General features: G+C 57.6%; 1 protein-coding gene across 1 annotated transcript in view; it reads right to left on the bottom strand.

The window, feature by feature from the left end:
• The window catches only part of LOC109521241 (A-kinase anchor protein 6-like), a 19,911-nt gene extending 5,820 nt beyond the window's left edge, over nucleotides 1-14,091 (bottom strand). Inside the window, exons 1-7 of the mRNA XM_019878960.1 lie at nucleotides 13,986-14,091; nucleotides 13,265-13,507; nucleotides 11,962-12,084; nucleotides 10,037-10,133; nucleotides 9,521-9,672; nucleotides 1,978-2,081; nucleotides 1,290-1,410 (exon numbers count right to left, since the gene is read on the bottom strand). Of these exons, the coding sequence (XP_019734519.1) occupies nucleotides 1,980-2,081; nucleotides 9,521-9,672; nucleotides 10,037-10,133; nucleotides 11,962-12,084; nucleotides 13,265-13,270 (480 nt within the window). The 5' untranslated portion in view covers nucleotides 13,271-13,507; nucleotides 13,986-14,091 and the 3' untranslated portion in view covers nucleotides 1,290-1,410; nucleotides 1,978-1,979. The remainder of the gene's footprint in view (nucleotides 1-1,289; nucleotides 1,411-1,977; nucleotides 2,082-9,520; nucleotides 9,673-10,036; nucleotides 10,134-11,961; nucleotides 12,085-13,264; nucleotides 13,508-13,985) is intronic.
• Between the last annotated feature and the right edge of the window lie 6 nt (nucleotides 14,092-14,097).

The following is a 14,097-nucleotide window of genomic DNA, read 5'->3' on the forward strand; positions in this document are numbered from 1 at the left end:
CACACCCCCGCCCCCACACACACACACACACACACACACACACACACACACACACACACACACACACACACACACACGCACTGGTGTGTGCCCCCCGCTTCCTTCCCCCAACCCTTGGTGGTTGAAAAGCAGAAGGCCACAATAAACAGTAGAGCCCAAGACTGCCAAGAGGCGCGCACACAAACTTTGTTGGCTGGCGCTGTTACTATGGTGATGGGGGTGAGTCCCCCCCAGCATTTCAGGGGAACACTGCGAGGTTCTTTTCCGCTCACACGCAGGCAAATGCGCACGGAGCACTCACAAAAGCTCTTCCAAAGCACCCCGGAACACACACACACACCGAGAGAGGTAAATAAAGGAGACGCCAATTGCCAACACTTCATCCATGCGTCCGTCCACGCTAGCTCGCTTCACTGACAGATGCGTATGGCCGCACTTCCGGGCAGCCATACGAACGTCACGTTAACGGTCCCGTTCGTCGACAATGATTTCGGCAACAGGCCAAATTGGCGTCCTCCGCGGCGTCGGGATGGCGCACTCGGATGCCGATGTACCTCAAAGTTCTTCGGAGGCTCTTTCCCGACGGTCCGAATGACCGGAAGGGGAAACGGCGTCACCTCAGGCCGACCTCCGAAGCCGGACGGCGGCTTTGCCGCTGAAGAGGCGCTTCCTTTCCCAAGGAGCGGCGCCGCAAACCAAGCCCGCGCCGGCCCGACGTCATCGCGCCGCGACGAGCGAGGCCGACGGCGGCGCGAGTCAAAGTCCGACCGCGGCGATCGAGTGACGGCGCCGTTCGCCGCCGGCCGCCGTGAAGACAAGACTGGCGACCTTGGGCCCGGCGAGGAGGGCCATCAATATTTCACCGGCGTGGCGGACACATCAAAAAAAGGGAGAGAGAAGACGAGGAAGGCGGAGACGCGCAAGGAGAAGAACGATTCCTCCCTCATGGAAAATTGATGCGCCTCGTGAATATTCATACGCGGATGAATATTTGAGCGAGGCTCCTTTGGAGAAATTAGCTTCATCTTTACACTTATCAATAATTCGCAGGCCAGGTGAGCGTGTTGGACCATGAATTAGTCATGTCGCTCGCGCGCCGCCCGCGCGCGCAAAGTCGGCCGTGCCGGGAGAAAGAATCGAAAACAACGGAGCCAAACGGACGCAAATGCTCTCCTTGGCCGCTCTCGCGGCGTTGACTTCCATTGTTGTCGCGCGCCATCTTGTTTGCCGTTCAAATGCCGAAAGGCGCCGGGCGGGGGCGAGCGGACGAGGGCGGGCGCCGGTCTTACCCGGGGTCGCCGGTCCAAGGCGGTCGTCCGCCGGCCGTCGCTCAGCGCGTCGTCGGCCTCCGTCGGCAGATCCCACGGCTCCTCGGGAGCTCGCTCAAAGTCCTGCGGCCTGAAGGTGGGCAAAAAACAAACAAAAAAAAAACCACGGTTACGTAGGCGCACATTTTCTGCAGGCGGGACGCCCGAAATGGTCGCCAGGGAATGTCGGGCGGGGCACACATGGACAAACGCATGATCTTGGTTGCTGCGAGCAGCTTGCTGCATTTTATTTTTTTTTTTTGAACATTGGCTTTGATTTCCACTGTTACACAGGATAGACAAAAACAAAAAAAAAAAAAGGCAGCAGGAAAGAAACAAAGTCCCTGCTTGAGCGCAACTCGGCTGACACACACACACACACACACACACACACCCCTACGCGCGCGCGCACACACGCTCTCTCACATGGTGTCCCTCTCACACACAAGCATGCGCGGACCGCCAAGCTCCCCACGACGTGAGCGATGTCGAAGCAAGTTGGCCAAAACGCCAGCAAGACCAGGCGGAAACGGCCGGATGAAGCGCTCGCCCTCTTGAGCGGCTTCCTTCTCGCCGGCGGGAGGGACGCCCACCGTGCGCACTCACTCACTCACTCACATGCGCGCTTTCACTTCTTCACTCCCCAAATTGCGTGGCCGGCGACGGGCGGTCCTACCTTCCGGCGGGCGAGATGTCGCGCAGGTCGCCCAGCTTGGCGGCCATCTCCCGGAGGGCGTCCCGCCGGGTGTCCTGGAGACCGGACGGCGGCTCCGCCTGTGGAGGAGCGGAGAAAGACGGAGTTTGCGAGCGTGGCGACGGTCCAAGTCAGACAGCGACGGGTGAGTTCACCCCGACCCCGTCGCGGCACCACCCGCGGGCTCCGCAGGGTCACCGCACCTTTCGGCCAGCGATGCGAGCGCAGCGTGACTTGTCGGTCGTGAGACTCGGGCCTCACGGCCGACACGTATCCGCCCATCGGCGCCGCGTGTTTGGGCCCAAAAGCTTCGACGTTTGCTCGGCCGCTTTTGGAATGAAAGCCAATCAAGCTATTTGGAGACTTTTCGACGTAGGCCGCCGACGCCGGCGTGTGCGATGAGCCACTTATTGGAGATGAAGGAGCCGGTCGCCGTCTCATGACGGACGTGCCCTTTGGAGCGCGGCCCGCGTGAATGCCGCGCTCTGGCCTCGTCCCGCCCCTCTCGCACACGGGCGCGTGTAAATCACGCGCACCTTTCGCATGAATCGCATTCCGCGCGTCGGTCAGAGCGAGCGGCGCTCTCCTTCACGCGCGTCACGCCGCGTCTCACAATCGTATCCGGGCCACTTGGCGCCGCTCGCGTGTAATTGCGTCCAAACCGTATGGAGATGAGGCTGCGAGGTACAAACCCGCGCGCGCGCGCGAGGAGCCGCGAAAAGCGGTCGGCCGTCTCATCTACTTAGCGGACTCGGCGGAAGGATCCGGAAAGGTCATCCAATCTGGTGGAGACAGAGCGCCTCAATCAGGGAGCTAATAAACAAAACGCCAACGCGCAATCATCGGCGGACGGGCGTGCCGTGCAAGGAAAACGCGCTCGCTCACTTTTTGCTTGAAATGCGCGCACGCTTCCATTCATTAGGCGGCCGACTTGTTCGTTGCGCTTCGACGTCCGAGTCTTTCTGACTTTGCAACGCGACAAGCGCAACAAGCGCTCGGCCCCAAGCGGCGGCCTTCTTTTGGCATTTTGGAGGTGATGGCGGGGCGGGCGGGGGGCCGGCTTGTTGGCCGCAGCCGACCGGGTCCCCGCCGTCGCTCGGAGGCGCGTTTGAAATAAAAGGCTCGGCCCGGCCGCTAAACGCTGCGAGCGGATTGGAGCGTCTACCGTGTGACGGCGCCGCTTCCGAACAGCGTCGATCGGCATCGCCGCGAAAACAAACGTGTGATGTGGGACGATGATGCCTGCGCGTTGACCTTTCAACAACAACAACCATGTCCTTACGAAGAAGACACCACGCTTGGGATTAAAAACACGATCCGATGCGTGCGCCTGCGTGCAGGTCAGGATTGCGGGCGGGGGCGGGGCAGCTGTGATCTAACAGGAAGGCGTTTTTGTCTTGATGGAGCGCAGCGGTGGGTCATGAGACAGGATCACGACAAGCGCATTTTGTCATTCCGTTCCTTTCAAGAACCCGCTTGGAGGTCGGGGAAAGCTCCCATGCCCGAAACGCTTTTCAAAACAAAGACGTCGTCTCCGATTCCGCGTCTGACAACGGATGTCAACGGGTGGAGGCGAGGCAAAGAACGCAGTGGCTTCGCGGTGGCGTTGTGAGCCCGCCTTCTTTGCCCAACGCCTCGCCAGCTTTGTCGGCCTGCCCGCGTCGTCGCGGTCAACGTGGTTTGCTCAATGCGAGGCTCGCTGCCGCATCGCGTTTGAGATGAAGACGTGTCGGGAGTCGGCAAGGCGGCGTCGGCGGGGGTTTTCAGGTGCTGCGGCGCCTCCCATTAATGGAGCTAATTAACATTAGCCACCATGCTAATTAACATGCAGGCTAATTAGGAAATAATGAGGACACACACGCACAAAACCGGGGGACGCAACCTGGTGTGTGTGTGTGCGCGTTTGTGTGTGTGTGTGGGGGGGGGGGGGGGGGGGGGGGGGCGGGGGGGGAGAAGATGAAGGATTTGTAGCCGAAATCCGATGGAGCCTTTCACCCAAATTCATCCGAGCATCATTCATCCATTCTTAATTGGTGGCCCATCTGTCCTTCAACCTTCCATTGGTGCGACTGAGGACGAAGCTTTCTGACACCGGGAGGCAAATCTTTTGTTTTTTTCCTCCTCTCTCCCCGGCCGGCACGCCGACAGCAAGCCCGACGCCGCCTGCCTTGACATGCGCGCCGACACGCGAACGGAACGGGATGGAGGCTTTCGCCTTTCGTGAACCAAACAGCGACGTTTCCAAAAGATGACCTCCAACCAGTTGTTCAATGAGCTCGACGGCACGACGTCCGCTTATGAAGCGCTGCCGCCACCGGTGAAAATGCTTTTGCGGCTTCGACGGCCATTTTTCACGCGACCTGGGCCCGGCTTGGGCTGAGAGCGGCGACGTCGCCGGCGGCGATCTTGAGCCAAGCCATCAGCGGCGCGACAACGTTACGAGTTGGAAGAGTAGCCAAATTACGGCTATGTGACGATGAAGGGGGGTTGGGGGGGGGGGCTTCACTTGCTTTTCACTCGCGTTACTTTGGACATTTTGTGGCTCATCCAAATTTCCAGACAGAGGTCCTCGCTTCTTGTTTGTCGTCTCGTCTTTCTTGTTCACGTTCTCGGCGGCGGCGGCGGCTTCCTCATCGTCTTCATCAAACGCTCCGGTCAAAGCGGAATAATTGTCAATGAATATTTAACAAGGTTTCCGACGGAGGGATAGACATCATCCCCTGTCGCGCGCGCTCAAGCGCACGCACGCGCGCGCACACACTCGCGGCGTGGTCAGCGGTGCGTTGCGCTTGCAGTGGATTGCGAGGGGGGGTGTGTGGGGGGGCGTGATGATGAAGTGCAGAATAAACAGTACGCCGCCACCGCCGCCGCCGCCGTTTGCGGGCGGCAGCTTGCGCCGCCGTCGGCCCTCGCAGCCAATCTGCCGGCCGTAAAAACGTCTCGTGGCCGATGACAAACGACGTCCAATCAAAACTACCCTGGCAAGTACGGCTCGGTTCTTGAAGTCGATGTCGAAATAAAGTGCCTCGCGCATTCAGTATCGCCACGCTCGGCGGATATCTGGCGCGGCGGTGACATTGAAATGGAGCAGGAGAGGTCGCCGGAGCCGATCGCTCGATTACAAGTCGGCGCAAACGATCTTTCGAGACGCTAAGCTAGCTCGGCGCTAACGGTCGGCGGCAGGAAAAGCGGTCGCCTTGTCGCCTCGTGACGTTGCGGTCGCCTTGTCGGCTCGTAAGCGCGGAGGTCGGCCCCCGGCAAGCGCGAAGAAAGGAGAAAGGTCTCATCTTTTCGCAACGCCGTTTATTTATCCGTCGGGGAAGCGCCTCTGCGCGAGCTGGAGCTCAAGCTGCTTCTTCTTGAATTTTCATTTCAGTCAGAGCGCGCCCAGACTTTGGTTTAAACGAAGCATTTTGGCGCTGTTTGATTAGGGGGGGAGTAAACTTCATTTGTGGACTGAGCTTGGCAACTTTCATCAAAGTGTGACATGTTTTAATGAGTTGGACCGACACATCAGAGGGGGAGAAAAAAAAAGACGCTTAAATCCACGTAATTAAATTTGAGGAAAAATGTGACGACACGAAAAGAGCAAAGACTCCCGACCATCAGAAAATTGAGCGCGTCACGCCGCCGTCGGCAAACGCACGCTCACTCGCAACTTTAGAGTGAAATGTACGTACAGTCGATTCAAGAAATTGACTTTGCGGCTGAGCTTTGGGAGAGCTGCGGCATGCTAATACCTGCCACCGGCACACGGCCCTCATTATTTCCCATCGCCGCATTTGCATATCTCATTTAGTCCCTTTACGTCCCAAATAGTTGGGGGGGGGGGACATTCAATCAAGAACAAATGTCTTTCAGACCCGCTCTTCAGCTCACAATTTTGTTTGCGATTCATTTACTCATATGATCGATATCCATCCACAGATCCATCCATTTTCTGATGCGCTTTATCCTCTCACGGGTCGCGGGGCGTGCCGGAGCCGATCTCAGCCGTCTTCAAGCAACAGGCGGGGGGGGGCAGCCTCAACTACTTGCGATCGCAGCGCACACACAGACCAACAAGCATCCGCGCTCACGCCCACACCGAGGGACAATTTGGAGTGTTCAATCAGCCTGCCGCGCATGTTTTCGGAATGTAGGAGGAAACCTCGAGAAACCCCACGCAGAGCCGACACGGGGAGTTTTTATACATATGGTCTTGATTTCCTCACGACGGGATCAAAGTGGCCTCCGTGAGGAAGCGGCCGTTTTGATCTGACGTCCACCCGCATCGCAGTGGAAGGAAATGCCCGCTTTCCTGAAGATGGAATCCAAAGGGAGCGGACACGCCGAGAACGGCAGAGGCCCCGCAATTGAGCCCTGCGGAACACCACGCGACAGTCGGCGATTCAGAGCAAGTGAGGCTAACACAAAAGGTTCTGTCAGCCCAATAGAACTCAAACCACTCAAGCGCACGACCGCCAAGGCCCTCTAGGTGCCGCAAATCAGAAGACCGCGATCCACTGCATCAATTGCTGCAGTTAAATCCAATCAAACCCCACAGGCATCGTCTCCAGTGTCGGTTGGCAAAACTCGGAACGGGGCTGACTCGGTGCCGCGCATCATCTCGAAACCTGACTGAACAGTTCACGGGACAAATGCGCAGGGTGGTTGGCGTGGCGCTTTCGGTTATGTTCGATCAACGTCGACGTTGTATCCTGATGTTCAGGAGGAAGTCAACTCAAACGTTTTCTTGACAACAATATCCTCCATGGCATCGCGGAGGAAGGAATATTGCGCCCGCGGAAACGGCACGACGCAGCAGAATCCATCTGGGGTGGGGGGGTCAACAAATCTCAATGATTTGTTGAGTTTTGCATCTGCGGAGATGACAACTCAACTCAACGACTTTTGGAGAGTTTGCAGGGAAAGAGTCAAGTGGAAAAAGGCGCTTCCCCAAAACTTGGAAGGTTTGTTTGCGCGACATGCTTTGAACGTGATGTTTAATGCATCGTCTCAACTCGGATTGCGCGCGTGTGCTGCCGGCGGCGGCGGCGACACGCGCGCGCCAAATGACCGCGACTTCAACGCGGATTAACGGCAACGCGGAGCTCCCGAGTTTAATCTTAAATTATGGAAAGTGAGGTGCCGGTGTCTGATTGGTCGTTGCAGGTATCAGGCGGGAGTCCAACGGGGCATTTTTTTTTTTTTTTAATAGATTGTAATAACCTCAGGCAGGACATTATTTAAATGAGTCACAGGCCCAACCACATGCAAAGGCTGTTTATGCTCTTTTCTGCTCATTCTCACTAGAAAGTCAACTCGGCCTTCTTTCAGGTATATACTTCACTCAACTCTACATACATATATGGACACTTTTTTTTTGTCGGGGGGGAGGGGGTGTGGTCGCATTGTGGCCAAGGTGAGAGGATGCTGGACTGGACTGGAAGCAACTTTGTGGTCGGGAAGTCTAGTGTAAAGCAAGCCCCAAGATCCTGCTCGGGAACTTCAACTCCACCGAAAGGCGGCGCAGTGCGCTCAAGGGCAGGGCAAAGAAGCCAGGAAGCGGACGGCGGGCCGATCTCCACCGCTGGCGCTGGAGACGCTTCTTTGCCGACTGCCCCCCGTCTTGTCAAACATTCCAGGAGAAGAATTTCACTTTCCTTCCGAAGGTGGCTTTTGTGTTCCCCCCCCCCCACTTGAATCAAAGCTTTTTTTTTTTTCTCGGCACGGGCCCTCAACACGCCCTCGTGCTTCCTTTCTGTCTCTCTCTCCTCTCTACCTGTCTCTCAGACGCGGCGGTCGCGGTCTGTGGGGTGAAATGGAAGCCCGAGGCCAACAAGCTGTCTCCAGCAGCCGCCCTGATAAGAAGCACGCACTCGCATCGGCGCCAAGTGCCCGGCGGGGGCCGACTTATCACGTTTTAACTCAAGATTTCCCGTCCTCCTCCTCCTGCAAACGCCACCCTCGAAAAAGAGGCCCCGAATCAGCGCGACGCTGAACGGCAGCTCGACGCATGATGTGAGGTGTGCTCGCGTGTCGCCGCGTGCTCCTCAAGAGCCATCGCCGCCCGCCCCCTTGCTTTCTCCGGGGGAGGTTGCTATGTTGCAGAAAATCAAGTCAGTGCACGCACACACGCACGCCTCGCCGCTCTTTCCATGTTCATCAAGCACATGAGAAGGAATTGAAAAAGTGCATCGAGCAACGAGGTCCATCGGAAGCACGTTGTTGTCAAAGGAAGACGTGTTTCGGTGGCCCCCGGCGTCACCTTTGCTCTTGGTTTCGCTGTCGGGTTGCTCCGCCTCCAAAATGTCAGCGCCTGAACAGTTTCTTCCTTTGTTTTTTTGAAGATCGGGAACAATCTCAGTGCGCAAAACGTTCAGTCACAACATTAGCGCCTGCCCGTTCGCCGCGAGTTGCGTTTTGAAATAGTTTTGTCCAAACTTTGATCGGAGTCTCCGGATTCCGTCTCGACCGTCGTAAAGGCGAGGCGGGCGTTACCCGAGCGCGTGGACCTTTTTTTCCCCCGAAAGTTGTTGAGGATGCCCGGGCCAACCTGAGCGGAAGCTTCCGCCCGCGAGCGCGTCTTCCCTCCTTCGGCGCGAGCGTGCGGTGAGACAAATCCCGCTAAGCTGTTAAATATGACACCGGGCGACGACGCTAGTCTTCGCGCGGCTCCCGGCAACCTTTGCCCGCATCCCCCGTATGCGGCAAAACACGAGACGCGCGTCGCTTGGCAATCCTCGCACGGGCGCGGCAAATCTTCAGAGTGCGGCGCCGCGCCTCGCAACGGCACAAGGTGCGTGCGCGTGCGCGCGCCCGGCCTAATCCCCGCGCCGGGGGCCTTGTCAGAGCGTTATATTTGCCGCTATCGGTGTGTCTTCTCCTCGCCGGCTAATCCCGCAACCCCGGCTGTGATATTTGCTGACATTTACATGAATGGGCCCTCCGCGCGGCCGACAGCGCCGGGAGGGCGAGGAAGGCGGCGGCTGGCGGCGAGACGCCGAGGAGGAAGACGAGGGAAGCTCAAAGGCGAGCTGCGGATTGAGGGGGGAACCGACCGACCGACCGACCGACCGACCGATGGACGGACAAATCGGATGCGTTGCTACGCCCACTGGATGCTGCGGATGGACGGGCAGATGGATGGCGGCGAGGAACTCCAACGAATGGAGGCCGGTGCTCCACCGCTTACAGCGCCACCTACGGGCATTTTTTAATCACACGCATCTGTCGCTCGCCATCCGTCGCACTGAAAGTGATGATGAAGATGCGGACGCTGAATTATTGACACAAGTCCCGACTTCATCTTTGGTCATGAATATCTTCTCACTATCGGAGGAGCCTTGATCATTTCACACATTGATGACAAGCAGCCCTTTGCTTCGCCCTTCCATCAAGGTCACATTCATTCCCTCGCGCCCGCGCTAATTAGGCGTGCGGCTCGTGAAAGCACCATCGGAAGGAGGAAGTCAAGGGACATTCCGGAATGGTGAGCGGGACTTTTTAGACGCCGGGAAGGCGACGGCTTTCTTACCTGCGGGCGGTCCGGCGGAGGCCCCTCGGCGGGCAGGAGGAGGCGCGCGCGGATGAGGCGCAGGGCGCGCAGCATCCAGGCGTGTTGGCGGCGGATCTGAAGCCGCAGCTGCTCCCACTGGCCCGAGACCATCCGGAGGATGTCGCGCAGTCCTGAAGGCGACAAGCGCCACCGCGTCAACCGTGGATCGGGCGGCCGACCGAGCGCCAGAGGAAATAATGAGCAAAGTCGGCAAGTCCCGACCGACGTTTCGTTTTCATGCTCATATTGCCGATCCAATTTCCGCTTTTTCCGTACGGCTTCAACGCCACGCCCGAGCCGCCTTTGGCGACAATCGGCCAATGAAACGTCCGCGTTGCCTCCTGGGCTCCCGTCGTCGGCATCGGAGCTCAGACGTGTTCCGTGGCGTCCGTTCGACTCCGAAACGCCGCAGATGGTCTCCGGTCCGTCTCCATCAAGGTTCACCAAAATATCAGTCGTGGCCGTGAGCGCGTGCGCGCGGGCGGGCGGGCGTACCTGATTGCTGGGCGGGCATGATGGCGAGGAGCGCCGTTCCGTCCTCCACGATGCTCTCTTTCAGCGCTTTGTGGCTGTCCACGTTGAGTTTGAACGCCTGCAACACAAGCGCGCGCATGGTCAGCTTGCGCCGTCTGCAATGAAAGCTAGACGAAGCGCAACAGCGGCGGCCGGCGGCCCCCGGGCCAGACGAGAAGCGCGGAGGAAGAGCGCGACGCCGCCCACCTGCCGCGCTTTAGCCTTTAGCGTGAGCACGTTAGCCAGGGCTTGCGCGGTGCTGGGAGGCCCCTGACGTCGAGCCTCGACTTTGACGTGGCGGTTGCCGAGCGCGGATTCCATCAAAGCCTTTGGAGCGAAGGCGTTTCCGTTCGAATTTCTTACAGACCAACACAAACGGGTTTTTGGATCGCCGCGATCCTCCCGACACCCAAACAAAAGTCATCCGGCGCGTTCTTCCGGTCCATGTCCGGGCACGCAAGTTGAGCCAAATTCAGCGCGCTGCACTTTGAACAAAGGCGATTCAAAAACAAAAAAAAAGCAGCGTCGAGAGGAAGTTGCGATCGACATCAACACGAGCGCGACGCACGCGACGGGAGGGAAAAGCAATCGGCGCGCCATAAAAGGCCCCAGTCGACAAGTGCGCATCCATCAGCCAACACGCAATTAAGCACGCCGGCGCACGCTAATGACTACAAAGTCCAAGTGTGACTATCAGACGCACACACGCACACGCGCGCAGCCGGGGTCGGGGAGCAAACGGCGTGGCGCTCCAAAGCGCCGTTAGCCTGGTCGCGCTACGCTCTTTCATCCTCCGCCTTTCTTGGCGGGCGACGGACGACGCGCGCGCCGCTTCCGAGTCGGACTTACCTAGCGACTGGCGCGCGCAGCAAACGCTCGTGCGCGTCAGGGCAAAAGACACGCGCTTGTAAACAAACACGCACACACGGCTAAATAAGATGGGGGGGGGAGCGTGATGTTCTGTTGGGAGATATAGATGCTCATTTCGAAGTCTGTCCAGGAACATGCAAATATATGATAATAGCCCTGCGTGTGTGCGTGTGTGTGTGTGTGCTTAAAACAGGGCTGCTTGTATATATTTTCTCTAAAGAATGCAAATCCAATCTGTTTTTCGGTGCGCGTGCGAGTGTTTACAATCGTGCATGTTGATGTCGCGTCTCACCGCACCTCGGGTGCACGTGCGGGTGCGTTTGTGGGGCCATGAGCGTCCATATGCTTGCAGCTGATTGTTGTTTGATTTATTTTCTTTTTTTTTTTCCCCGACAAATGAGGACAGAGTGAAATCGAGAGAGACAGCGGTGTGTGTGTGCGCGCGCGTGTGGGGCGGGGGTGTGGGGGGGGGTTCGGTTGAGGTGGTATATAAAGAGGCGGATCAAACGTGCCATTAAAAAAACAACAGAAGGCGAAGGAATGTGACGCGCTGGGAAGAAAATTGGAGGGGAAAGAACCGATTAGCAAATGAAGCAAAGGAGGGAAAAGATGACAAGATGAAAAAAAAGGAAGGCGCCAAAGATGAGAAGAAAGGCAAGATGGAGAAAAGGTCACGAGAAGAGCATCGTGACAAGAAAGAGAAGGAAAGCGCAACTGGAAGATGAGCAGATGCCCAAAAAAAGTGCAGCATACAAATTGGAAACGTGATCAAATTGGGAGGGAAATGAATCGAAAGAATGAGAAAAGAGACGAGCTGTGTGTGTGTGTGTGTGTGTGTGTGTGTGTGTATGTGAGAGAGCGAGAAAAAGTGTGTTGACCTTTGCATTTTTCATTCTGACTTTTGTTTTTCAAATTCAGTTTGTCGGAATTTGTTTGGCGAGCGGTCCGGAGACAATCTGAACATGTCCAAAAAGCACCTCAAATAACTTTGGCCTGCGCTCAGGCATGCGTGCGTGCGTGCGTGCGTGCGGACTGACCAGGTGGGTGTCCAGGTAGAGCTTGAGCGCGTCCAAGTGGGCCTCGGGCGGCGTCCAGTCGCCAGTGCTCTCCAGCGCCCCCTGCAGCCAGCCGATGAATCCGTCCAGCTGCCGCACCAACTTCTGCGAGCGGTCAGAGCGCAAGCGTCAACGCTTTCCCACGTGCCCGCAAAATTTTAAAGCATCCCATTCGCCGACGCTCGCAAAGGTCGCCGACTGGGGGCGGCGGGCGTGGCGCGGCGCGGCGCACGCTGACAACCGACCCGTTTCGCTCACCGGGGCAGCGAGGGCCGATTCGGCTCATCGGCGAGCTCTGACCAACCAGGTGGGAAAACACGGGTGGAAACTGCCGTGCGCGTTTTGGGCGGAATGCGGGAGGAACCCGCGGAAAAGCCGCGCAGGCGGGCATGGGGGACAACGTGAACGGTGAAGCGCGGATCCGCTTTCCGGCAGCCGACAGCTCAAGTTCCTCGTGACGGCATTTCCCTTCCTTCGGGCGACATGGGTGCCGAAGGGTTAGGGGGTGGCTTTTGTCGGATCGCCTCCGCCGTGGAGCGCACCTCTTCTTTCTGCGTTTTGGGGCACGCCCCCTGCATCCAAACGACGACATTTCCTCCCGACAAGACCAAGCCAATCCAAAACCGTCAGGCCGTCGCCAACAAAAAAGCACGCGTGAAGGAAAGCCCCAAAAAGAAGAGGCGACGGAGACACAGTGCCACCTGCTGGCTGACTTGAGCATGAAGCGCATGAAGCGCATGAAGCGGAGTGCGGGGGCGAGTGCGGCTGAGCGCGCACCAAGCAGAAAATACTCAGCCGGCAATTCAAAACAACTCAGACCGGAGTCGGAGAAAAGGACTGAAGGAAGGGGCTTGATTTGTTTGGCTGGTTGGATTTCCATCCCAATGCTTTTGCTCTTTCGAAGCGGCTTCTTTGATGAAGATTTCGAAATGGATTTCTGTGTTCTGTTCTTCAATCCTGTTTTTTTCCCCTTTGGGGGGAGAAAATAGAAAATACATGGAAAAACTATTCTTCAAAAAAGACAAAAATATGAAAAGGAACAACATATGAAAAATAGAAAGTGGATTCGCCCAACAAGAGAAAAGAACACAAACTATTGCGAAATATGAGAATATTTTCCTGTTCAGGCATTTCGTAACTTGAAAATTTCGTATGAAGAGACGTTCGTAAGTCGAGGTACCGCTGGAACACCATTTGAAAAGAGATTTTTTTTTGCGGGGTGGGGGGGGTGGCGCTACAGGACACATACAGCACGTGAGCCCGCCCACCCCGGTTGTGTTTTTACCTCCATCTTGCTCCACACATCAGGATCTTTGTCCTGGCCAGCGTCCTCCAGAAGCTGCCGCAGCAGAGCGGCGCTCCCGCATCTGTCCAGCGGGGGCGCCGCAGGCTCCGGGAGGCCCTCCGCCGCTTCTTCGGACGGCGACTCGCTCGGCCGGCCGCGCTCGATGCTTTCGTCCGACGAGCGGGCCGTGTCGCCGGACGAGGCGGGGCTGAGGCGGCCCAGGGGGTCTCGCCCGATGGGAACCTTGAGGAGAGGGGGAGGAGTTTGCCATCAGTTCTCAGAACCAATTTGGTTTCGTTGGCGCGGAACGGCGAGCGGCTCGGGATCCGGCCACAATTGCCTGAAAAAAGAACGCGATGGAAAAGGAGCGAATCGGTTGACTGCGGTCCTCCGGGGCCGCTCTCCTGCGTCGCCTCCCTACTGCGGCGCGCCCGATTCCAAGGACGGACTCATCGGCGGAACCCCCAAAAGGATCCTGATCCTTTTATAGCAAGGAGGGATGGGGAAACGGGCGGGACGGCGGTCCTTGAGGACCCGGTTTGGATGTTCCGGACAGCGGAAGTGAGCGGAACTATGAGAAAAGCGTCGCCCTTTGGGGGGGCTGGAACCGGCGAACGGCATTTTCAACTTATGGCAACGGGGCTGACTCTCAGAGCCGACTGAGCTTCGCAAAGGAACGCGTTCAAATTGGGAGTCAAGGTTCAAAGCAAAAGAAACCTACCAGCGGCGGGGACGGGACGTCGTCGTCCCCGCTCTCCGCAGAATCCCAGTTGTCCTGGTTGAGCTCAGTCAGATCCCAGTCATCCACGTCCTGCAAGGCATCGGGGCAAAGG

Source organism: Hippocampus comes, unplaced genomic scaffold (assembly GCF_001891065.2).
Source record: "Hippocampus comes isolate QL1 unplaced genomic scaffold, H_comes_QL1_v1.1 scaffold295, whole genome shotgun sequence".
NCBI lineage: Eukaryota > Metazoa > Chordata > Actinopteri > Syngnathiformes > Syngnathidae > Hippocampus > Hippocampus comes.